The sequence below is a fragment of the Esox lucius genome, chromosome 24, assembly GCF_011004845.1.
Source record: "Esox lucius isolate fEsoLuc1 chromosome 24, fEsoLuc1.pri, whole genome shotgun sequence".
NCBI classification, from domain to species: Eukaryota; Metazoa; Chordata; class Actinopteri; order Esociformes; family Esocidae; genus Esox; species Esox lucius.
Window position 1 is genome coordinate 25,367,614 of NC_047592.1, and position 26,024 is coordinate 25,393,637.

The following is a 26,024-nucleotide window of genomic DNA, read 5'->3' on the forward strand; positions in this document are numbered from 1 at the left end:
CCTTTATTGGAAAGAGTTTGGGAATCCATGCCACAGCAGTTGAACAGAGGCAGCTGCTCGCTGACAAAACTCGTCACAACAGTGAATGCTTTGACCGACAAGATCCTGGTGGACGGAATACAAAGAAAATGAAGATAAGCACCGATATGGAGGTCGGGGTTCCCCTCCTGGGGTGTCAGCGCCCTTCTCCCGGTGCCCGTTTGGGGGTGGTACACTGCCGGCTGGCACCACCTGGGCATCGGCTTCCTCACTCAGAGCCTTCACCAGGCTTTCCAGCTTCTCGTTCAACAGGGCGCACTGAGAGCAACAGAGGCATAGAGACAGACAGAGACAAACGAGGGAGAGAGACAACTCAGCTGTGAAGCTTATCTTAGCTCAGTTCATCTCAGAACCACTTCCATATATACACTGCAGCATTCAGTTCCAGAAATGCATCCAAATTATAGATGCATTATGTAGAGCTGAATCTGCTGAATTGGAATATATGAATAATATTGATGATATTCAGGGTAGAAAAACACTGCATTATCCCAATTGGCCTTCAGGCAGTAAGAGGCCGACGTTCAAAATAGAACCTTATTGCCAATAAAGTGCACTGGTTTTGTCCAGGAGGACGGGTCCAAAGTAACCAGGGTTCCATTACAAATGAAACCGCAAACCCTTTTTATTACCTTTTGACTTGAATACATCTATATCATCACCCACACAAACACACCACTCTGCAAAGTGGTTAACCCCATTATACAACCTGTTACGTAACACGCACGCGTATGCACACACACCTTCTTGGCCATAGCGTCAGCTTCTTGCTTGTTCTCCGTGGCTCGCTCATACGCTCTCCCCACCTCCGCCACGAAATCGTTCACCGTCCCACACAAAAACCTGCAGGAGAGAAGGGCAGAGAGGGAGAAGAGAGACAGAAAGCAGGACAGAGTTTTTGAGGGAGAGAAACGCAACTGTTGTAACGACGTAGCATTTGAAGAAGCCTTCATCCTTTTGAAACTGACTCTGTTGGGATGTTAATGTCCCTCAGCTGATTTGGATGTTGTCTTACTGCCTGCAATGCTTTCTTCTTGGCTGTATGCAGCACCAGTATCAAACAGAATTCATCAGAACGTGGCGGTTCTGCGGGGAACTTAGAGAACGTGTAAGTCATGCCATCCATGTGGACTCAAGTGGCCATCACGTGAGTGTCTGCCACGTGCCTGGGGTGGCTTCACACCATTACCGGAACCAAACACACGAGAGCAGTGTGACAATCGACGCTCTTATTTTTGGGATGAATGGATTCACGTTGCTGTTTCAGTGGTGTGCCTGCGTCACTTTGTTGAAATTGCCAAACTCCTCCTAAAACACACCGTTTTCAAAAAATTATCTTGCCTCAGCTAAGTGCCCTCACACTGCCTCATATATATCAACCTCACAATCCCAATGTCAATCAAAATGAGGTTGAGGTATGCAGGAGGTCATTTGGGGAGGGAGATGAATGATTTCTTTGTTTCGATAGGATATTATCAGATAATTTCTAGGTGGGACTTTTCAGCTGGAAAGAGATTTCAGACAGATGATCATGTGACCAGAGTTCTCCTTTCAATAATTAAGAATCAATATTTAAGCCTAAAACAGAGACAAATTGCACATACTTGGCAGAGGATATGACGTCCGTATGTTTGTCTGAATCCAGGATCTTAGTGAGGTGGGAGGCCACAGAGTCTGCATACTGAGTGATGTGGACCTGAAGGGGAGATGAAAATGACCAGTTTCATGAAAAAGCTTGCGCATTGTGAGAAACTGTGGTGTCATTTTGGCTCCAAGAGAAGCGGGAAAGCCGGCTTGTGTGTGATATTTGGCTCAGTTGGCAGAGAATGGAGTTCACAACACCAGGGTTCGTTTCCCACATGGGACCACTATACAACTCAATAGTGTCAGTGGCTCTAGATAAGACTGCCAAATGCTAAATGAATGTAATGACATTAGACTTGGGTGAAAATAATGTTTTCTTCATAATTCCTTCGTAAAAGGTGGTGTAATTTTAGCTCAAATTGGAGGCCAATGTACCTGTAAGTGGGATTCGGGGCTAAAATCATCTTCCTTTACCATGGGATACTGTTTGGTAGGCAACTCGTATGTCATAACACTCCACCTGAGGTGACACAGAACAAACACACATTTAACTTTTACTGTTCTTGTGAAAAAAATACAAAAAAACAGTCAAAATACTATTCTTCAAAAACTCTGAAACTTAAATTCCTAACCCCAAATCAAACTAAGAAATAACCTTCTTCCTCATGGGGAGAGGCGAAAGCTCAGACAAGATCAAATGTTTTGTTTTACTATCCTTCATGGGGATGTTAGTTCCCCACCAGGACAATAAAACATGTCAGGAAATGAACAGGAAAACATTGCACCACTATCAACTTGACAATGACATCGACATTTCATTTGAATTACTCAACATCTTGACTTCGTTTTTCAGATATCATCAGGTGAACTAAACCGATTTACTTCTCTAGTATAACAAAGACAGAGAAAGCTGCTCGCTCGGTCATGGAAGATACGGTCTGTTAAGCCCTGTTCCAGTATAATAACTTCCAGAGCTGTAAATACCTTTCAGAGTTGATTATATCTTATAAGGCATTACAGCAGTCATAAAAATACATTTCATAACCACACTAAACTTGCCTGTTCTATCGCCTCTTCACTTAAAGAAATCCCCCTTTCTCCCTTTCCCTCAGCCCCCCCCCATCTCTCCTACCGGTCCAGCATCTTGGTGGTGGCCCGTTCCAGTTTCTCCAGGATCTGGAGGAGTTGAGCGTCGTCGTCACACAGCCCCCCCCAGCCCAGCACCCGGGCCAGATCGTTACCGGTCCCCAAGGGGAGCACACCAAGCTGGCACTGGAGAGGAGACAGACGGACCAGACCCAGGTCCCGTATAAATAGAAACAACTCAAAGACACAACCAGTACTGCTCACAATATCAATCTCTAGAAGTGTACACTTTCAGGATCATGGGGGGGGGGGGTAGGAAGAAGAATAACTTCTGGGAAAGGGAAGGGTTTATCTTCTGATCGGTTTCTGTTGTTTCTTTCTGCTGAGATGTATATTTATCTTTTTTTATTTATCGCTTTTTTGCTGTTTCATTTTATTTATATTAAACAGTTTAATGTATAAGTAATTAGGGTGTAACCAAAACGATGTCAACCACAGGCTGCGCCATTAAAACAAATTGGGGAGTACTGCACCAAGCGATTCAAGACTTCTTAACAAACCTGTTTGTGCAGGTTAAGTTTGTCCAGTTCAGACAGAACCCAGCCAACGCTGCCATCACCACCACACACCAAGATGCGGAATGTGGCGAACTTCTGGAACACGCGTAGACTGGAGTACAGGAGAGGAGAGAGCGGGAAAGAAGGAGAGAGAGAAGCTGAGTCGGTAGATCTCTTTCTAAAGTCAAAGATGGTATAAAACCATGTGGGACACTTACCCCAACTGTGGCCCGCCGTTCATCAAGTCAAACACCTGGGCGGGGTTGAGCAGCTGTTTGAACTTGCGCAAGAACTTAACTCCTTGGTTGTCACCACTCTTAGAGTTGCAGAGAACCAAGAGAGGCGAGGTGCAGGATGGAGAGGTGGCCTTCCAGAAGCCTGAAGGGAAACAGAAATCAAATGGGGTTAGGTTGGGGTCCTGGTGGCACAATTGCTGCTGCAGGACAAATGGGTGGCCTTCCAGAAGCCTAAAGATAAATCAATATAGGTTTAAGCTGGGGTCCTAGTGGTACAATTAATTAAAGCAAATGATGATCTTGAGTTCGAAGTCCCATCAAGTATTTATTTTTTTACATGCGCATGGGACAATTGAAATACAGCCACCTATGTATGACCACACTCCGAGTAATCAAATAATCTAGGTACGACAGGCGTCTTTGTACTCCTTCACTGGCCAGCCACCCTACTCATATTACTCACACATTGAACAAAGAACAGATTCTAGGTCATACTCAGGTCAAGCTGTTCAACAGATAAACAGAGAGCCCTATGGTCTGTTACTCACTCACTGACCCAGGTCACAGCGTACTAAATGATACCACTACAGAAACTAATACTTTGGTTCTCAGTTTAAAATTTCCACCACAAATTTCTGCTGCAGGACAAATGGATGGCCTTCCAGTTGAGAACGATAAATCTACATAATTTCTGGGTGGGGTCCTGCACAGGTGGTTATCTAAACTCATACCTACATTCAGATTGTTTCTTACATGTGTTCTTTTAGCTTTCCTAGTGTGGCTTCCCCTTGGTTTAAAAACAGCCCAAGGAAGGAAAAGTCACGATGGATAATCTTGTGTGTTTTCTTAGAATGAGCTAAACATTTAGTGTGTGTGTGTGGTGTGTGTCTCACCATCAGAGTCGATACTGTTGAGGGCGGTTGGAGGGATGATTGACACTCGGCATTGACCCAGAGGACACGCCTTTCCCATCTGCTCCCTACAGCTGTTGTGGACCTGTACATGCGCACAGACACACACACACACGCACAGACAGACAGACACACACACACACACACACACAAAATCAATCAGAGGTGGCATTTGGAATGTTGGAGAGGTGACATTTTCGTCCAATGACCTTTCAGATCTAACACCCAAGTTCCTGATGTGATTTTGTCTTGAAGAGTAAACTGTGTGTGTTTGCACAAGTCTTTATACTGTGGTTATAAGTATGTACGCGCGTCCATCCGTGTTTGTGCACACACTTACGATAGCCTTGCACCATAGACATCTCCAGTCTTGCAATCTCCTGACACTGCCACAGTTTCGGTCACACACCACACACTTAGCACTGACCGGCAGGTTGCCTTCTAACCACTGATGAGGCATAGAAATCTAGATGGGGAGAGAGAGGGAGGGAGAGATAGAGAGAGAGGGACTCATAACAATTTGCACATTTTTTAACCCTGTTATGTAGGTTATAATATAATATTTGAAAATCCTCTTTTAAATCTTGTAAGATTTACTCAGAATTTAAGATTTATTATATTGTAGTTTTCACTTTTGTTATATCTTACGGCTATCTTCTTCCCACCTGCATGTTTTGCATTTCAATGACAGCCCTTACATTGAAATTTGGAGACAGAGATCGAGAGAGAACTCTGCGTTTACATCAACCTGTCTGGGGAGCACCGGGATGCAAGCATGAGCACATGGGGAGCAATTTGGGTTAACCGCCTCGCCCCGGAACAAAACCACACATTTTTTTAAATTACGGCTCAGTGATTCAACAAATCAGACTTTGGTAACTGGTCGGGAGTGAAATAAATAGAGCGAGGCCGCTATGGGCATATTGTTAACTAAATCAGGTGAAAACCAAGCTGCAGATCTTTTAGGCAAAATACATTATTGTCAAATCACAGCAACAAGACATCTGACCTCTCTAGCTTTGATGGCAGCGCGTGCATATCGCGAGGCTCAGCGTCTACTCAGTTTTTGCAAATTAGCAGTAATTTACTTAATAATTCTTAGCTTATTAACTCCGTACAGCCTAGCTCACACACTATACAACCGACAAAAACTCCTTGGAGCACAATACACAGAAAGAGTTTTTGACAACTTCCACTGGAAGACGCCATTCAAACCTCCGGTAGGAAGTGCCCGGATGCACGTAAACAAAGGCATGGGAAGACTAGGCTAATGCTAGCCACCTTTCACTGTTCCTTCTTGCCAAGTATTTACCCCTCATTAAAGGTGTGAAACCATTATTAAGGAGAGTCAAAGCGTAGCCAGAAGGGTCAGACTCACCTCTACAGCACCAGTTTCAACACACAGACTGGAGGTTGTTTGCCACTCAAGCCACGCATGACTCCCATATGGACATTGAAACATATGCTTCTTCTGTTCTGGATTACATCAACATCTTTAACATCCAACGATGTCACCAACCAAAAACTAATAAAGACCTTCCCCAACCAGAAGCCTTGGATGAACAGAGAGGTCCGACAACTGCTAAAGGCACGCAACACTGCGTTCAGATCCGGCGATACAGAGGACAACTCATCCAGAGCCAATCTGAAAAGGGGCATCTGTTAATTTGCTAAAGGAGCCGTTTTTACCGAGTATGAGTAATCCATAATTTTTTTTACTGATTACAAATATGGACAGGTAACTTGTAACTGTAACGGATTACATTTAAAAAGTTACCTACCCAACCCTGCTTATTACTTGTAAATACTTTTTGGTTAAAGGCTAACTGCATTTCATTGTGTACTGTTCAATGACAATAAAGTTGAATCTAATGAGAAAAGGGTAACCAGTGAAGTACAAACAACACTGTAAACAAAACCAATTTCCATCTTTTTATTTTCACTCTTTACATTAATTACCATTTATACTCATAACTATTTGCACAAAATGGTACAGATCTAATAACATAATTTAAAAGACCTTTATAGTGTGATGTTTCTTTAGAATGTCACACTACTAAATAATTGTTTTTGTAATATCTTGTTTTCCATTGGCTTTGGCAAAGTACACATAGGTTTCCCCTTGCCAATAAATGCCATTAAATAACTGACACTGAAATACCTGCCACATTTTGGCAAGCTCCTATCCAACCACTTACGTGGCATGGCTAACTCAGGACACACAATACCCAATATGCAGACAAAAAGGTATCCGTGCACAACATAGTGGGAAAAGCACAATTTCTTGTTTCTTACATTTTTATGTGGCATTTTTTTTATCGTTCATTTGCTAAAGGAGCTGTTTTTTCTTTTCACAAATGTTTTAAATGAGTACATTTCTGATCCTCTTCTAAAACCTCACTGTGTGTGAGTCCCAGTAACGTAGCATTATTATCGATTTATTGGAAAAGAGATGGAAAGAATGTCAGGAAAGGTGGGAGGAGAAGGGCGAAAGCCTGTGCCAGAATAGCAGTGGATCGGTCTACACCTACGCTTGCAGTGGTAAGGTACAGTGTTGTGGAGGCATCAGCTAAGACCAGCTAGGCTGTTCACCTTCACAGGGGAGAGTTTTAAAGCAGCAGTCATCTGTTGCAACAATGACAAAGTCAAACTGAGATCAAGGACAGGGCTAGGGAAATGAAATCACCCGCAATTTCGCAGACAAAGCAACGGACGTGTGAGGACTGACCATCCAAGATATCGTCCATGATAAACGCAGTTCACAACTTGCAGCGTGCACCTTTATTGGCCGGATGGTGCCGGAACAACACGGCCAAGTCAATGAGAAACAAAGAACGGTGGCGCAGAGGGACTTTGCAGTACTCACCCCTTCTTCGTCCTCTATGATGTCATTTCCTATGGAGGCCAGCGTGGTCCATTTACAGTTGTTGGTGGAACGGACGGCACAGCGCTTATGTGCCTTGAACTTACACACTGTCGGTGAGGGGGGCAAGAGGGACAGCCATTCGTTTAGAAACCAACAACCTGGCTGACATTTCTGTTAAAGTAAAAATCTAAATATAGACCTTTTCAATTATTTGGATAAAAGTGTATTTGTACCTTCACAGGACAGCCCATGCGAGGTGACTCCAGAAAGGGCTTCTCTGCAGACGTTACAGAAGGTGGGTCTGGCGTGGGAGCAGGCGTACCAGTTATGCATCCCAGAGAAATGTTCCATGTTAAAAAGACTGGCCTGCAAAAACAGGAGGAGAGCGTGAGGGAGAGAGAATAATACGCCGTGTTTATTCCAGTCCACAGACAAGCTCCGCCCAACTTAACCACCCAGGTCAACAACAAGGAACAGACTACTGTGTGACAGATGCTGATTTAAAAAGAGTTTAGTAAAAGAAAAAGATTTACTGAAAGGTAGTTTCAACTTTATCAAAAGCAAATAACACACTGATGCAACATTCGGTTTGAAATGTGAGAATAGTGAATTGACAGAATTAACCAATTGTTGAATAACAGTATTTATAAAAATTCCCCCTTCTAGCAATGACTTTGCAAGTAGCTGGGCTACTTGATTAAGTCAAATGTGCTTGCTAGGTATCTGTGGTTTGTGGTTGTCTAACCATCTTAAAATGAATACACTAACTGTAAGTCTGAAAATGACAAACAGATATGAAAATGGAAATTCAAAAGAAAGTCCCATAAACTGTAGTTCAAAAATAAAACACAACCAACATGTGCATGTTGTGTGGTTAAAGTGCAAAGCTGAGGATAAATGAACAAGACTGGAGAGGATGGAAGGTGGAACAGGAGGAATGTTCACCTCGTATGTCTCCCATTTCTGAACGGACTTCAGAGCGCCGATCCAGTCCTCCATCTCCTTCCTACTCTCAGCGCAGAGCATCAGCTTTCTGAATGGAGTGATAACCTGAAGAGAAAAAGGGAGAGGAAGAAACACATATGAGAGAGAGGATGAGAAGGGGGTAGTAGAAAGAAGAAAGCAGACAGTAAAAAACAGAGCAAGATACGGAATTGAGAGATAATGGATGCAAGAGGAAGGAGAGAGAAAGAGATGGGTATAGATAGAAAGGCAGTGATAGAGATGAGGGGAAAGAGATGAGGGGAAAGAGATGAGGGGAAAGAGATGAGGGGAAAGAGATGAGGGGAAAGAGATGAGGGGAAAGAGATGAGGGAAAGAGATGAGGGAAAGAGATAAGGGAAAGAGATGGGTATAGATATAAAGGCAGTGATAGAGATGAGGGGAAAGAGATGAGGGGAAAGAGATGAGGGGAAAGAGATGAGGGGAAAGAGATGAGGGAAAGAGGTGAGGGAAAGAGATGAGGGAAAGAGATGAGGGAAAGAGATGAGGGAAAGAGATGAGGGAAAGAGATGAGGGAAAGAGATGAGGGATAGAGATGAGGGGAAAGAGATGAGGGGAAAGAGATGAGGGAAAGAGATGAGGGGAAAGAGATGAGGGAAAGAGATGGGTATAGATAGAAAGGCAGTGATAAAAAGGCAGGGATGAGATGAGGGGAAAGAGAGAGAGACAAAATGTGGGTAATCGAAGAGGGAGAAAGCGGTTGATACACAAGGAGAGAGACACAAGCTGCATAAAATACATACATGGGTATAGATAGAAAGGCAGTGATAGAGATGAGGGGAAAGAGATGAGGGGAAAGAGATGAGGGGAAAGAGATGAGGGAAAGAGATGAGGGAAAGAGATGAGGGATAGAGATGAGGGGAAAGAGATGAGGGGAAAGAGATGAGGGGAAAGAGATGAGGGAAAGAGATGGGTATAGATAGAAAGGCAGTGATAAAAAAGAGATGAGGGAAAGAGATGAGGGGAAAGAGATGAGGGAAAGAGGGAAAGAGATGGGTATAGATAGAAAGGCAGTGATAAAAAGGCAGGGATGAGATGAGGGGAAAGAGAGAGAGACAAAATGTGGGTAATCGAAGAGGGAGAAAGCGGTTGATACACAAGGAGAGAGACACAAGCTGCATAAAATACATAGTAGCAAAGCCCTTTAACTGACTACCAAAATAGAAACTGTCAATATTAATAAGATCAAGTAGGGGAACCACCTTTTCTACTGAACTCTACTCTCAACAATGTCAAAACATGATGATAAGTACAGCCAGAAATAGTACATGGAAAAATCCTTTTGGCGAATACACTAATATATCAATGGGGATTAAATGGACTCACAAAAAACTATGGAAAAAGAAAGTGCCTACTGTTAATAAATTAGAGGTTTGATTAAATTAGAAGTACATTTCCTTGTTAGTCACTAAATATAAGTCACCAAAGATTCACATATTTTGCTTGATCAGACAGTTTTGTCTTTCTATTAAGAAATAAATATTGTTCAATGTTAAAATAATTGGTTATTGTTAAAAAAATGTACATAACATTACTGCTTTTAATATTTTGTATTTTATATTTGTAGGGAATAGATCAGCTATAACCATAGAGAACATTTCTTGATGAATTACTAACGTCCCCTTTTTGCAAAAACAATTAGGTTCAGGAGGGTCAAAGTTTTGCCAGACCGTTCAGCTTATCACACGGCTTGCTCAATCAGGTGACTGTCGCAGACACACGGACGCTGAAAGAAACACCTTCTCAGGTCAACAACCATGATTGAGCTTGCAAGCAGTCACCCAACCAAAAGGAGTAGCTAGAGTGCAGCTGGACAAGGCAGCCATGTCTGACACCCTCCCGGATGTAGCTGAGACAATTTCGGCATGATGCAACCAATCTTCTAAAACCTATCCACCATGATGCAACTGCATTGCGAGGCAGTGACTTAAGACAGCCACGCCAATCAGGTTGCTTCCTATCATGAATTTTGATGAGCTTTGCTAGCATCACATAGTTAGCTAAAAACACATTTAGTAGGGAAGCATTTTAGAGGATTAAACTACAGGCGTTGTTTTTGGCAGACGGTGTGGGTCATCGGAGGTTACCGTGAAGCTGTTGTTGATGTTCTTGGTGCTGGTCTCGGCCACGCTGGCATCTGATAGGTCCACCTCGTCAAATATCAGAGACTGAGAGAAAACAAGAACAGAAAACAGAAATTTGAACTTTGTGGTAGCGGGGGTGTCAGGTCAACTAGCTAAACAAGATTTAACTGGAATATACTCAAAATATTCAGAGGAAAACTACAAACAATCCGGGCAGGGCAGAATCAGGTCAACATTCACTAATAATAATAAAAAAGCAATTAAGTTCGGGAAAATTTTACAATAGAGACTTCCTTTCATATCATCAAAAAGCCCTGCAATACTAAAGCAAATCTGTCTATAAATCGACACTGTGATCACGACCAAAACCTAAGAATACAGGCTCAGGGACATTTGCCTGCCATTAAGACACCTACTGACAGGAAAACCTGTCTGCCCGTAGAGGAAGGCCATGAATGATCAAAGCACAGAGCTCCAAAACCTCACAAAATGCACAAAGCCATTAACAGACATTACTTCCAAAATGTGAACATATAATTAAAACAAAAAATATATAAAAATAGATCATTAAAACTGCCAGTCCCATTACAAGAAAACAAAGAACTAAAGACTGGCAGCACACTATACAATATAACACTTTATATTGTATAGTGTGTTGCCAGTGTATATTGCCAGTGTATATTGTTGCTAGGATTACAAGTAATGCTGCTAAAACATGAAATAGAGAAACAGAACCAGAGCAGCAGAGAAAATGCAAATGCAAACCCAAATGAATGCATGCAGAATAACATGAGAAATATACGCACAAATTATCAAATAATAAACTGAGAGAAGCACTGTTCAATTTCACACCCACCTGAACAAAACCAATTCTCAAACATTCCATAACAAAGCCCTAACAAAACCAATTCTCAAACATTCCATAACAAAGCCCTAACATTCAGAGATACAAACCTAGAGAAAAGCATCTTAAGCCGGCTGGTTTTGGGGCTTTGTCCCCAAACCCAAACAGACACAGCAGAGCCACAGGACAGCAGCGCAGTTAGACCCGATCAAATAACGAGAATTGTTTTTGGGAACTATTTTACACACTGGACAGTTTAAAACATAAATAAAATAAAAAAGAGCTCAAACTGGAATGCTACCTTGCCCTAAATAGAGAGTACCCAGGGACAGAGAACACAGTATGTAATGTAAGAACACAGTAGAGGCACATTTCTCACAGATCATACATACCCACAACTGTGATGAATTCAATGCAATCTGCTGTTATCAGCATGACTTGTGAGCTGTTGCCATGTGAAAAGGACAACCAGTGGAGCACAAACAACATTGCGAACATAACCAATATTAATCTCTTTATTTTCCCTTGTTATTCATACTTTAAATCTTTTCATTGTTACACACTGTACATTGCCACTAATAGAACATTTCAAAGTCCTTTATCCCTTTATTGTGTGCACTGATTTCTTACAATTTTATATTGTTTATTTTGATTTTGGCTTTCCCTTCTGTTATTTATTACATCTTGCATATTTTCCACTTGAGTTTGGAATGTAAACAAATATTTCCCATACCAATAAAGCCTTTTAAGTTGAATTGAGAGAGGGGTGAGGGAAGTGAGGGAGAAAAGAGAGCGAGAGGAACAAGAAAAGAGAAACGGACAAACCAAATCTGAAACATGAGAACTGAACGTATTCAGGATGGAAAAAAAGCCTGTCCTATACTCGTTAAAACATCTGTGAAAGTGAAAGCTTATTATCCTGGGTGCTGTTGTGTTTCTGCTCCTGTCAACTCCATAAGGAGTAATCATGATAATGACCACTGAGTTGACTAAAGCACAGATATGTCCCTTTGTTAACAGCCTGCCCATCCAATAACTTTCATAGCCAGGTCCATATTTCAATACTGCAGCTGCAAACCGAATTGGAGGAACAAACATACACACATCTAACTTGGGAGTGAACATTTAGAATCACCTTTATTTGCTAAGTATATTTACACATTCTCAGATCTGGATTAGGTGTAATGCTGCTTGTAGTAGGTGTAATGCTGCTTGTAGTAGGTGTAATACTGCTTGTAGTAGGTGTAATTCTGCTTGTATTAGGTGTAATGCTGCTTGTATTAGGTGTAATGCTGCATGTAGTAGGTGTAATGCTGCATGTAGTAGGTGTAATGCTGCTTGTATTAGGTGTAATGCTGCTTGTATTAGGTGTAATGCTGCTTGTATTAGGTGTAATGCTGCTTGTATTAGGTGTAATGCTGCTTGTATTAGGTGTAATGCTGCTTGTATTAGGTGTAATGCTGCTTGTAGTAGGTGTAATGCTGCTTGTAGTAGGTGTAATGCTGCTTGTAGTAGGTGTAATGCTGCTTGTATTAGGTGTAATGCTGCTTGTATTAGGTGTAATGCTGCTTGTAGTAGGTGTAATGCTGCTTGTAGTAGGTGTAATGCTGCTTGTAGTAGGTGTAATGCTGCTTGTAGTAGGTGTAATGCTGCTTGTAGTAGGTGTAATGCTGCTTGTATTAGGTGTAATGCTGCTTGTATTAGGTGTAATGCTGCTTGTATTAGGTGTAATGCTGCTTGTAGTAAGTGTAATGCTGCTTGTATTAGGTGTAATGCTGCTTGTATTAGGTGTAATGCTGCTTGTAGTAAGTGTAATGCTGCTTGTATTAGGTGTAATGCTGCTTGTAGTAAGTGTAATGCTGCTTGTATTAGGTGTAATGCTGCTTGTAGTAGGTGTAATAATGTGGTAAATAACATGTAGAGACAGCACACGGAAAGTAACCAGTGTTACCTTGGAGTCTTTGGCATAGTAGAGTGTCCGGCCTCTTAGTTTGAAGTACCTCCTCTTCCATCTCTGGAAGGAGCTGGTCTGTTTCAATAAGATGCCTTCCTTCACACTTTTCTATTGAGAAGACAGAGAGAGAGAGATGTGAGTTTAGCTGCTGAATGTCAGGTTCAACACGATGCCTTTCTTCATAGGATGGAGAGAGAAGGGCGGGGTGACGTAGTTATGGTGAATGTGTGTATGTGGAAGCGTGATAGCTGTTCAGCTACATTTGGGGAATGTCAGTTGTAACGCGGAGAGTCCCTTGGCAGAGGACTTGGAAGGCCCGTGTTCCGTTCCCCCGTGGGACGCCTGACATACCAGCCTTTCACAACTACAACCAGCCCAAGTTCTACATGACTTACTGATACAAGTGGCATTTACTGCAATCGTCTAAGAGTTCATGATCAGCATTATGTTGACTTTATCGTTGCCTGAGAATCTTACATGACCCATTTCAATGTGGTAGGGTAATAAAACATTCAATATTACCTCGGGGAAAAAAAGTGTCTGAAGAGACAAAGTAAAGGAATGAAAGACAATAGAGACAACGGAAGACAGACCTACAGGAAGTGTTTACATCCACGCTAATTAAATATTGAAATGATTACGGCTCCAGGCACGGAGAACATGGAGTATGGAAACACTCTGCTTATCTTAATTGGCATACGGTTGCAACCCCAGAGTAGGACAATTAAAACCCCTTGTTTTCTGAGCACATGCCAAGTGCAAGCTTCCCTGAGACGTGCCCCTCCCTCATAAGGAATTACAATTGAAAAACAGAACTTCACATGGTGTTTGTATGTGTGACTGTCAAGACAAGGATTGAGGAGCAACAGGGTGGGCTGGATGCCTGTCTTTTTACAGAAATATTAGACTATTATGACTAGTCTCATAATTAAAACTGGTTATGTTAAAATGTTTGGACCCCTTCAGATTCTGCTATATTATTGCAGTAGGCTATATTATTGCAGATGTTTCTCTAACCTGCAAGTAGTAGGCTCATGTAAGAATTGGCAACCATTTCGTTAGCCACTTTAGTTTTATTTTAAAAAAAACTCCAGGAGTTGAGCCTGTAAGACCCTAGCTCAGAATCGAGATTAATGAATTATTCTACTCTGATGCTGTTTCAATTTGTTTCAAACAGGGTCTGTGACTATGTTTATCCATATTAAGTTAACTTTTGATTTGTCACTCATGCACCTGTTTTTCAATATCACTTATACATTACAAAAAAAAAATGTTCAATGGAATTTGTTGATTTAATCACACAAAGCTTTTAAAAAAATATGTTAAATAATACTGAAATATATAAGTATATAAACAATAAAAGGCGGCAGGTACTGGAAAACAATTGCCTCTCGCAAAGCAGCTAGGTGTCCCTAGCAGTTTAAGAGCTGGGGGACAGCGGCTGGGCTGTGGGAAGACAGTGGCATGTAATCGCTAGGAGGTTGACTGTCGCCATAAAAAAAAGAAATTATTACGCTAGCGCACAGTCCTTAATGTCTATTCTAGCCGCTGGACTACCACCAACTACTCATTGCTGTCTGGGTACTAACACTTATCCTAACCAATTGTAACTTTTACCCTGAACCAAACACTTAAGCAAAACAAAACAGACACTTCAAAAAGGAAACAGAGAAAGTATCCCAATTGACAGCCATACCCTAGTTAAACTAGTTTGGGGACATTTTTAGCCATTTGTATAGTTAAACCTGTTAAGCCTCCTTTTAAAAGGCGAGCAGACTGGATGCCTGTTATAATTCAGATATGGATCCTGACACACACCTTGTCCCAGCTAGAATGCAGACTGCTTACAAATTCACGGTGATGTGGCAATGACTCCCACACACACACAATGGCACACACTAGGATAGCCATGTCACTATGACTCAGAACAGAGTGGAACATGGCCAGCACAGGCATTAATGATACTTCACCTACACGATGAAGTGGTCACGTCTCCTCTGCACCTTCCAATCACGAGGACTTGAGCGTCCTCATATGGCACAATTACTTTCCGCTCACGGCGATAGGCAGCCTAGTGGTTGGGGTGTCTAACCCGGGAATCAAAAGGTTGCTAGTTCGAATCCCCAAGCTGGCAAGATGTCAAATCTGTTCTGTCCTTGAGCAACACAGTCAACCTGGAGTCACCCTGGATAAAATGTGTCCTAAATGACTAGTGTACATTGTTCATAAAAGAAGACAGAAAAATGAGTCATGAAAATAATATGACCATGGCCTAAGGTGATCCATTGGTGTAAAATTCTGGCTCTGATGCACATGTACCGCTTCTGTATGGGTCCAAATACCTATTTCAACTAAAACTCTGTCCTTGACAGGCGTATGCATTTCTGAATCTGAATGTCTCCTGAGTAAAAGTAGATTTACCCTAATTGTTTATACTAAAATGTTATTGAGGTTAACAACATTTCTAAATACAATTTAGAATTTATTGCATAACATTACAATTTACCTTCTTTTTTTTCATTTAGTACCTCTCTTTTTGTCACGAGTGGGTGGGGTCGACTATTCGATGACAAAAAAACTAGAAAGTCAGATTGGATCTTTATATCTGAAGAGAGTAACATGCAACACTGGCAGAGCCACTTCTAAACATTTAATTATTTTGTGCTTTTCAAATATTAGCCACAACAAAATGTACATCTTCATTATTGTAATTTGTTGCTAAAACATTATTATGGGAACATGAACACAACATAATGATGAACATGAACACAATTTCATGACCAACATCCTACTTTCCCTACTTCTTACTCATCCAATGGTTCTGCTTAAATCCCGGTCCCTTCCAAATTTAAAGGGTTAATGCTTTCTCATTTCCAATTCTTCCCTGCTGTTCTCCTCATTCTGAAGCATTACATAAATGCGCTGTCCTCCATGCGGCTTAAGTCTTATCTTATCAACAGGGATCCCTCCATAACAAGTGTTCATCTCTGTGCTTGCACATAAAGGAATTACCTCCCGGTGTGTGTGTGTGTCTGTGTGTGTCTGAGAGAAAGAGAGACAGTGTGACAGGAAAGATTATTAAATATACAGTGCCTGGCCACGTTGACACAGTTAGAAGTTGAGGTGAGGCTACAGAACAGACTACTTTCTCGTAGAATTTCCATGATCTATTTCCCAATGACCTTATGTACACACAATACCAGTAATCACACTGATCTTCATAGGGCTTCAACCTATACTGTTTATGCTCAGTTTAACCAATTTACTCATGTGTTTCCTTTATTTGGGCGGACACCTGTGGGTAGGTGCTTATATTAGTCCTATTTCATTGAGATGTTGCCCTTTCTCATTTGCTGCTCCTTGAGGATGTCTCTCTCTCCTCCCCACCCCCATGATGGCAGCATGGATAGTAGTATGTGAAGGATCTGTGGTCCAGTAATAAATCCAATTCATCACTATCACAGCACACACAATCAAATTCCCAGTGTGTGTGTGTGTGTGTGAGCATCTGTCTTCATAGCCACAGGAAAAAGACAGACAGAATCTCAGCACCTTCAGCTTGTGAGAGATGCAGGGAGAGACACAGATAACAGGACAGTAAAAGCCACGGAAATAATTACAGATGTATGTGAACATGACCAATGAAGCAGTGGCCTTGGGTGTTCCAGAGTTCTAAGCACAAGAACCACAGCAGCATGGGTTGGGTTCCAATCCTGCCCAGAGCTCTTTCAGCTTAAAGTCCTTTTCATTCCTATCATCGCGACTGTCTTTCTATCTGATAAAGCAGAACATTTTCCAAAACATATCTTCAGAAGACTACAAAGCAAACAGACATTTTGCCCAGGGTCAAAGTCCACCTATAAATCATCTGACCTGTGAGTTCATAGATAACAGCACCACGGAACACCTGAATCAGCCAATTGCGCATATCGTCTGTCGCCAAGGTAACAAGCTGACAAAACCTGCCTGTTGGTTGTCTGAATGCCGGCTTCTATGTGTGACCCAGACAGAGACTTCACGGCCCCATAACTGCGTGACACAAATGACGCTGACTGCTTGAAGTTAAAGCCAGTTTTAAGGTCTCGTGAACATTGAATGCAGCTGATAGGTGCAGTCATTAAATGGGCAGGAGAATGTGATTGGGTAAATTATTGTTACTCAATTTCAACATCTACATTTGTACAGAGAAATAGGCTCAGTCGACCAAACCCACCAACTGTAACAGATCAAAAAGGAAACTTTTTACTGGTCAGCCAACGACTGAAAGTGTCAAGTACACCATCAAAGTTGGAAACTCCATATGATTTCAACCTCATATCCTCTCCCCGCCAAACCCTATTGGAAGGATTTTAAATGTGCGTTGTCAGACACACTCTCAAAGTGGCTTGTGGAATATACAATCGACCATCTGTTGCACAGTAATTTTTTAATCACCCATTTCTTCAGTGTCGACTGTTTTCACTTAAACTCATACATTCCCTCTTTAAAAGTCTCTCTCTTCCTTTAACTCTCTCCAAACAGAGTCAGAGTTAGTCAGATCCAGCCAGACCAGTCTATTCATTAGAGGAGGACTAATCTCATTCACTACCAATTAGTCTCTGTAAAACGCTGTGCGGGACCTGTCCCTGGGCCACTTGCAATCACACACACAGTCACCCGCTCACACACACGCTGCCAGACCTGTGTGTCGTGGCTTGGCTGTCTCTCCCAGTGGATGTTGTCCAGTTGGTCTCCATGGCTGAGCTGGCAGTCATCGTCCTGTCCCACCACGCAGCGGAAGAGCATAGGAGCCAGGCAACAAGCCCCACTGGGGCAGCAGCTGGGCATGACCTCTGTCTGTCTGTCTCTCTGTCTGTCTGTCTCTCTGTCTGTCTGTCTCTCTGTCTGTCTGTCTCTCTGTCTGTCTCTGCGGTTACTCTCTCATCGGCATGTTCTCTCTCCTGTCAAAAACCATTTGGTTTCAGTTTATTCCCTCTTGTCTGGCACTCACGAAGCACAAAGTGTTGAAGTAGTGAATTCTTTCCCTCTCTCTCTAGCTTTCACTCCTGCTCTCTTTCTCTCCGGTAATGGAACAGCCCAAGGTTGCGGTGGCTGCTGTGAAAGTCAACTGGGTCGACATGCTTCCTCTTTCCATTGCCTGATCATAGGTCACGCCCCCTCTCAGGTGTGTATGAGGACCCACCCTAACCAGGAAGACATCCTGCCCCCCCCGTCTCTCTCTTTCCCTAGCCCAAACCTAGTTCACGCCCCCTTTCAGGTGTGCAAGACAGGCCTGCCTCAACCACAGAGGCATCCCCACCCACTGTGTTTCTCCCTCTTCAACACCGCTGTTTCTTTTGCCAGGCCCCTTTTGATTCAGTCTCTCTTTGTGCGCGCACCCTTCCCCTCTCACAGGCTGTATTCAAAAGGAAGTGGGAGGGGAGACCCGGGCTAAAAATAGAACTGGTGCAACCTGTTGAGACTGGTTACCCAAGATGGGAACATGCAGAGACACACGCCCACTCACGGAGACACTTGGTAGATATTTGATGATGATAAACATTCTTGACATCACTGGTGTGTGCTGTTGTCTTGGTATCTAGTTTTCACGCCAACGCACATCTGGTACATAATGGGGTGAGGAGCGCTGTGTGTGTCATGTCGGTGTCTCGTCCAGTCAGACCAAATTAGCTTCCGTCTGTGTATGCATGTGTTTGAGCGTGTCATGTCACATAACGTGCGCCCCTAGAGATGAGCTGACACCGTTCTCTCCATCCATCTTCCCTTCTTTTTTCTTTCGCCGCCTCTGGAAATCCATCTCTCCTTAGTGACACTACACAAGTCCCCTTCGTTCTTCTCACCTCTTTCTTTCTCTATCCCTTTCTGTCTTCGCGTAGGGACTCTAAGTGAAGTTGTGAGTATATTTTCTTCCGGCATTTTGATGCTTAAGTGTACAGAGACGTGGGGAGAGATTCTGGCAGAGCGCTGGGACAGGGTCGTGGGGAGAGATTCTGGCAGAGCGCTGGGACAGGGATGTGGGGAGAGATTCTGGCAGAGCGCTGGGACAGGGATGTGGGGAGAGATTCTGGCAGAGCGCTGGGACAGGGATGTGGGGAGAGATTCTGGCAGAGCGCTGGGACAGGGATGTGGGGAGAGATTCTGGCAGAGCGCTGGGACAGGGTCGTGGGGAGAGATTCTGGCAGAGCGCTGGGACAGGGATGTGGGGAGAGATTCTGGCAGAGCGCTGGGACAGGGATGTGGGGAGAGATTCTGGCAGAGCGCTGGGACAGGGATGTGGGGAGAGATTCTGGCAGAGCGCTGGGACAGGGACGTGGGGAGAGATTCTGGCAGAGCGCTGGGACAGGGATGTGGGGAGAGATTCTGGCAGAGCGCTGGGACAGGGATGTGGGGAGAGATTCTGGCAGAGCGCTGGGACAGGGATGTGGGGAGAGATTCTGGCAGAGCGCTGGGACAGGGACGTGGGGAGAGATTCTGGCAGAGCGCTGGGACAGGGACGTGGGGAGAGATTCTGGCAGAGCGCTGGGACAGGGACGTGGGGAGAGATTCTGGCAGAGCGCTGGGACAGGGACGTGGGGAGAGATTCTGGCAGAGCGCTGGGACAGGGATGTGGGGAGAGATTCTGGCAGAGCGCTGGGATGAATTTGGCTCAGGCTGCAGCAGGACATGTCCAGTGGAGGCAGCGGCCTTAACCTCTTGACCGCCGGAGGACACAAGGATTTAAGTGGGCATTTGGAGTCACCCCAAAGAGCTGATTTGCTAAGTGGTGTGATTCTGCTGCACCTACTCGGTCCCTCTCTTTCTCTCATCATCTTCTCTGTCCAGCTCTCTCACCCTCTACACCCGCAACTAAACCTCTTGTCCAGTAGAGGGCAGCAGATCCCCTGGGTTGACAGAACCTCATAAGGCTGAGAATTGGAGAAGAACGAACACTAGAAAGAGGGAGGGAGAGTGGTGCAATCATTTGTATCTGTCAGATAAACCATCATGTCAACCATTCACACACACACACACACACACACATACACATACACATACACACACTTGCACCGTAGAGGTCGGCGACCATCTCATGGCATTCAAAGTTGCCATGGTGATGGGGGAACTAACCCCACGGCTGGACTGAAGTGGGCACGCGCACACTCACATGTTCTTCTGTCCATCTTACCTAGTAAACTGAAAGGCCAACAGTCGTATCCTGGGCCACTTTAAGTGTTGGTTTAACACATTTACAACGACTCCATACGTTAGTGGAAACTGACAACGGCATTCTACAAGTGGCAGAAAGGATTTCTGCATTTTCAGAGAAAACAGTCACTCTCACATTCACACTTCGGGTAGGAGGATAGTGTGTTGACCACATCCTCGCCTGTAACTGTAGAATTATTAATAGCAACACAGGAAGAACTATAATGACAGATACGCAGAGAACAAACACACACAGACACACACCCCCTAAAAAAGGCAGCATTACATAATTGGCCTGAGGTGGTTTCATACACAATGCACCTATAATGAGGACAACGGTCACATATTGACACACTCATGCAGGCACTGACAGGCAAAGAGACACTGAGGATTGAAGTGACCTATTCACACACACACACACACACACACACGCGTGCGCGCGCCCCCCCGCTTTACATAGATTAAAGAAAGCGGGACACGGATATGGTCTGAGGAGCAGAAGGTGGAGTTAGAAAGAAATGACTGAGAAGGAAAATATAGAGGGAGGGAGACGGTTGTGGGGGGGGGCTGGGGTCCTCCAGGATATTTCCTCCCTGGCGTGCTGCGATTGTTAATCCAGATACTATGATGCAGCTAAACTGGTGCTGAGGCACTGCTTGATAAAAACACTTGTGCCGTGCGCGCGCACAGACACCCGCGTCACGACAGCCTCCTCGACCCCGAGAGCGCTGTTGGTCGTGCCGTCGCCACGGGAGACCGCAAATTCCGTGGCGACCGCTCCATTTTACCCCCCCCCCCCCAATCCCCCCGGAACACATTTTCGCAGACGACGCGGTGACCTGTCCAAATGAGGAACGGGGGCTTCCACACACCTCTGAACGAGGCTCCTTCTAGAAAGCACTGAAAACAGGTCAGCAGTGATGAGGACACAGTGGGATTCCTCTTCCCACTCCTGCTCTTACATTGACAAACCTCACGGGTGGCCTTGACACAAAAGTGTGCATACTAGAAATGGCACACTGCGAAGGGAGCGAGGGGGCCATTTGGCATGAATCCTAAAGACAAAGGTTCAGGGTATTTACATATATACTTCAATGTATGAAAGGAACATGAAAGATATGCGGACGCATTTCAATGCTTTACTTGACAGGAAAGTGGAGAAAGTGTGTTTGCTCAAAGAGCAGTGAGCCAGACCGACACCCACACTGCTGTGGTGCCCATGCAACAAAGAGCACGGGACCACCACAGGCCGCTTGAAAACTGTTTGAACACCAAGTTAAACGTTCTGCTACCTCAGTGGTCATAAAGAGGCATTCAATAGGGCCAATGTACAGCTTGTCTTCTCAACTCAACTGCCAATCGCCAACACAAACTCTCCTTTTCAGAACTACTAAGGTTCAGTCTTCCAGCTGGACTTGGGTTAACCAAGATTCCATTTTGTGGTTATTTGGTTCCATGGCTCCAGATAAAACTATGATCAGCTTATTTCCTACCGTGTCATGCTCCCAGAGGAAGAGAGCACACAGTCAGCAAAGGTTCAGGACCCTGGAGAGCACGAACTGGGAGACAGCGGGAATGTTCCAGGACAGGGACAGCCCACACCGGGGGAGTGCGAGAACATTCCGGAACATTCCGGAGGCAGCTGGGAGGCAGCCATAAAGAGGGGGACACTCTGAAACCATCACCCATAAAGGCTTAGGAGACGCTGCCTGAGAAGCCTGGGGATGCTGCCTTAGTTCCTTCTCTTCTTGTTGTGGCTACAAATAAACCCTTGGGCATCGTAACCACTACCTGCCTGTGCCACAAATACATTTAGGAATTAGAAAACTACATTTAAATGAATAGCATCCCAATGAATTAGAGAACTAATACTATTTCAACCCACTTATAATACACATGAAATTCAAGTTTGCAGTAACCTCAGAGAAACTAGGATATGATAGGAATTTGATACTGGATGAACTGCAGGCTAAACACTTGACAGGTTAGAAGACTGCCGCCCAACGGAGCGGATACCTCACGTTAATGAAATGATTGATATCAACCACAGGGAGGAATAATCGCTTCTGGAAAATGTCCTGAATAAACGTGGAAAAATGCAACGAATAATACAAGGTTAACAGCTAGACAGTCTGGAAAAGGAAAGGCAATTCAATCTTTTAATAGACAATCAATGATGAGAGAAATTAAGATGGCGGCATGGAAGAAGAGAGGGTTGGAGGAGTGGAGAGATGGAGAGATGGATTGAGAGATAGAATAAAGGATGGAAGGGATGGATTTAGTTGAGTAACTGGGCCTCATTGTCTCCCCTCATCTATCTGGTAGACCATCATTAAGTCCCTGATCAATACAACTGTTTTCTACTCCCTCCTTTCTTTCCCTGTGTGTGTGTGTGTGTGTGTGTGTGTGTGTGGGTGTGTGTGTGTGTGTGGGGGGGGGGGGGTTTACATTGCCAGACCATGTGGGAAATAAGATAAAATCATAATTTACTAAATGAAATAAACTCTCTTTCCCTTTCTCTTAATGTCTTTCAGACACTCCCTGGTTCCTCGCTCACCCAGCTTCTATCGCTCCCGTCTTCTCAGCATCGATATGTTTCAGTTTGATGGATAGACAGGACGTCGCCGTCGGCTCCAGCCAGACCATAATGAGCCGCACCTTAGCCATGGAAACAGGCAACAGGCCAGCCCAAAGGCATCTTCCCTTAATGAGGTTGAACTTGAGCATGGCTGCCACTTTGGCCGAGGAAAACATACCGTAACTTGATTTTGTTTTGTAACTTTCTTTTTTGTTTGTTTCCAATAATTTGGTGAAATCATGTGTCAAGTCAAAATCTCAAGTCCTTAAGAAAAGGTAAAGCGGGGTATGAAATACAGAACCTTTTATGGGGTGGGTTATGTTGAAACCTTTGTTTGAAGTACCGTTGAAATACTGTTGCAATACAGTGGAAGTATGACGCAGTAAGCTGCTGTTGAAATGATTGCAAAGGGTTGAAATGTGGTTGTTACAAAACTTCTGTGCGTCTGAGAGTCGCTTACTATACCTGAAGGTGAAGTGTGTGTGTGTGTGTGTGTCTGACGGTGCATGAGTGGGCCTGAGTGGTTCTCTCACCCATCTCCCATGCAAATTGAGTTGAACTCATCCTGCACTCCTGCTCTCATCCTGCACTCCTGCTCTCATCCTGCACTCCTGCTCTCATCCTGCACTCCTGCTCTCATCCTGCACTCCACTCTCTCTCTCTCTCTCTCTCTCTCTCTCTCTCTCTCTCTCTCTCTCTCTCTCTCTCTCTCTCTCTCTCTCTCTCTCTCTCTCTCTCTCTCTCTCTCTCTCTCTCTCTCTCTCTCTCTCTCTCTCTCTCTCTCTCTCTCTCTCTCTCTCTCTCTCTCTCTCTCTCTCTCTCTCTCTCTCTCTCTCTCTCTCTCTCTCTCTCTCTCTCTCTCTCTCTCTCTCTCTCTCTCTCTCTCTCTCTCTCTCTCTCTCTCTCTCTCTCTCTCTCTCTCTCTCTCTCTCTCTCTCTCTCTCTCTCTCTCTCTCTCTCTCTCTATGCACTCTTCTCTCTCACCTCCATCTCTCTCTCTCTCTCTCTGTGCTGTATGCACTCTTCTCTCTCACCTCCATCTCTCTCTCTTTCTCTCTCTCTCTCTCTCTCACTGCCTCATTCCCGTTTTCAACTCACTCTGTCCTTCTCTCTAGCCATCCTGTACCTTTACATAATAACATCAATTATTTGCTTTGTGAAAATGATTGGATGAGGTCTGAAATGAAAACCTGATACGGAACATCTATGCCTTTGTTCCAGTAACACTGTCCGCTAAATGATAAATCTGCTGAAAGAACTTACGTTTATTGCTTGATTACCCCTGGATAAAAAATGTAATGAAATGAACCCCTCAGTAACCCAGGCCTTTCCTTTAATTGTGGATTTGCATAATGTCACAACAGGCTCAACCGGCCGATTGTTTGGCTGCTTGCTACGTTGGACATGCAAAGGGAATCAAGAAGTTAATTTCCAAGTCAAATAACTGAATGAGTGAGCTACAGGTTCAGGTAAACAGAGATGAACACATGGACAAATCCCAGACACGGACATTGTCTCGCCTTTGACTCCATTTTTAGAAGTTATATTTGAACCAGGTCTAATTTTAGAAGCCTACTTTGCTAAACAAATATTTTGCGGTTTGGATGAGCGACAATACAAATGTTAATGGTATGCAGTTGTGTGTGTGTTATTAGAAAAAATTCTAATGGCAGTATATTTATAACTTAATGTAAACAACAATTCTGTATTACTGGGAGGAGAGTTGGGCTGCAAGTGTGTGTGTGTGTGTGTGTGTGTGTATTTGTGTGGGTGCGTGTGCGTGAGCAAGTGTACTCAAAAGGTCCTTACAAGTATAGTAAAATCTGAGGAACTGAGGACATTGGCCGGTCCTCACCATATAATAATAGACTTTTAGGAGTAGGGTTTAAGGGTTAGGTTTAGGGTTAAAGTCACGGTTTTAGGGATATGGTTACAGTTTGTTTTAAGGTTAGGGAAAACATATTTTTAGTAGTAGTACATTTTCAGTCCTCATGTGTATCTACACATGTGTGTGTGGTACAGACTGATCTGACTAAGCTGATCTGACTTGCTCTCTCTCGCTCTCTTGCTTTCCTCTCGGTTTTTCAAATTCAACTGATTGCAGTAAGAAAACATATTGCCAAAGCAACAAGGTAGACAATAGATATTGTAATGAAGCAAGGAAGAGAAATCTGGTGTTCAGCTAGTCCAGTTCCATGTCAGAATGATTACATCGTGCTCTTCTCGCCCCCTCAGCCTGTTGCATAAGGGCCGCAGAGACACACAGACGCGCACACACAAACACAAGTGTGCGTATAAACTGGAAGCCGGCAGCTTGTAAAACAGCAGGCATGTACACTCACACTGAGAGACTCAGAGTCGTTTCAGAGTCAACGCAAACCGAGGTGGTGGCGTTAAGCAGATTGTTGCCGCATTGTTTTAGGCACAGAACTTGTGCACCCTGGAAAATGTACAACACAACAAATAGCAGCGTATCTTTCCTTGCCTTGTCTCATACTGTATACAGTGGCTCTGGAAAGTATTCAGACCCCTTCACTTTCTACACACTTTGTAGTGCAATAGACTGAATGTGTAATTAATAAAAAAATGCACACAACAGTTCCTAATGAAAGTTTAAACATCTGTGCCAATTAATTAAAAATAAATAAGTAAAAGATCTGATTTATATAAGTCCATTGCCAATGCCCTCCAAACTGAGCTCAGATGCATTCTGTGTTATTTGATCATCCTTGAGATGTCTTGAGAACTGGATTGGTCCACTTTTTGCAAATTCAATTGATTGGACATGATTTAGAAAAGGCCCACACCTGTCTATTTAAGGTTCCACACTGCAAGTCACACAAAAAAGACCTCCACATAGACCTCTGAGATAGAACTGTGTCGACGCATATCTCTGGGGAAGATATTTTAAATTTCCCAGGTGCATAATTGTGAAATATCGGAAACTAGGTGAAAGCCACTTAAGTAAAAGACAAATGACATTGAGTTTGAAGAATGAGACCAAAATCTATCTGGCTAATAGAATCCCTACTCTGAAGCATGATGGTGGGAGAATCATGCTATGGGGATGCTTCACAGTGGCAGGGACCGGGAGACTG

The 26,024-nt window shown here is 43.7% G+C and overlaps 1 protein-coding gene across 2 annotated transcripts in view; it reads right to left on the reverse strand.

Annotated features, from left to right (window-relative positions):
- si:dkey-172j4.3 (diacylglycerol kinase delta) overlaps positions 1-26,024 on the reverse strand; it is a 66,565-nt gene that overhangs the window by 14,491 nt on the left and 26,050 nt on the right. The window contains exons 1-15 of one of the 2 annotated variants that reach the window (XM_029117492.2): positions 17,844-18,300; positions 13,161-13,271; positions 10,369-10,449; positions 8,225-8,329; positions 7,513-7,645; positions 7,280-7,386; positions 4,754-4,879; positions 4,396-4,498; positions 3,485-3,644; positions 3,270-3,378; positions 2,756-2,895; positions 2,059-2,143; positions 1,644-1,735; positions 783-882; positions 143-297 (exon numbers count right to left, since the gene is read on the reverse strand). In XM_029117492.2, coding sequence (XP_028973325.1) covers positions 143-297; positions 783-882; positions 1,644-1,735; positions 2,059-2,143; positions 2,756-2,895; positions 3,270-3,378; positions 3,485-3,644; positions 4,396-4,498; positions 4,754-4,879; positions 7,280-7,386; positions 7,513-7,645; positions 8,225-8,329; positions 10,369-10,449; positions 13,161-13,271; positions 17,844-17,990 — 1,754 coding nt within the window. In that variant the 5' untranslated portion in view covers positions 17,991-18,300. Of the gene's footprint in view, positions 1-142; positions 298-782; positions 883-1,643; positions 1,736-2,058; positions 2,144-2,755; positions 2,896-3,269; positions 3,379-3,484; positions 3,645-4,395; positions 4,499-4,753; positions 4,880-7,279; positions 7,387-7,512; positions 7,646-8,224; positions 8,330-10,368; positions 10,450-13,160; positions 13,272-17,843; positions 18,301-26,024 lie in introns of those variants that run through there. The other variant, XM_029117491.2, reaches the window with a different exon arrangement.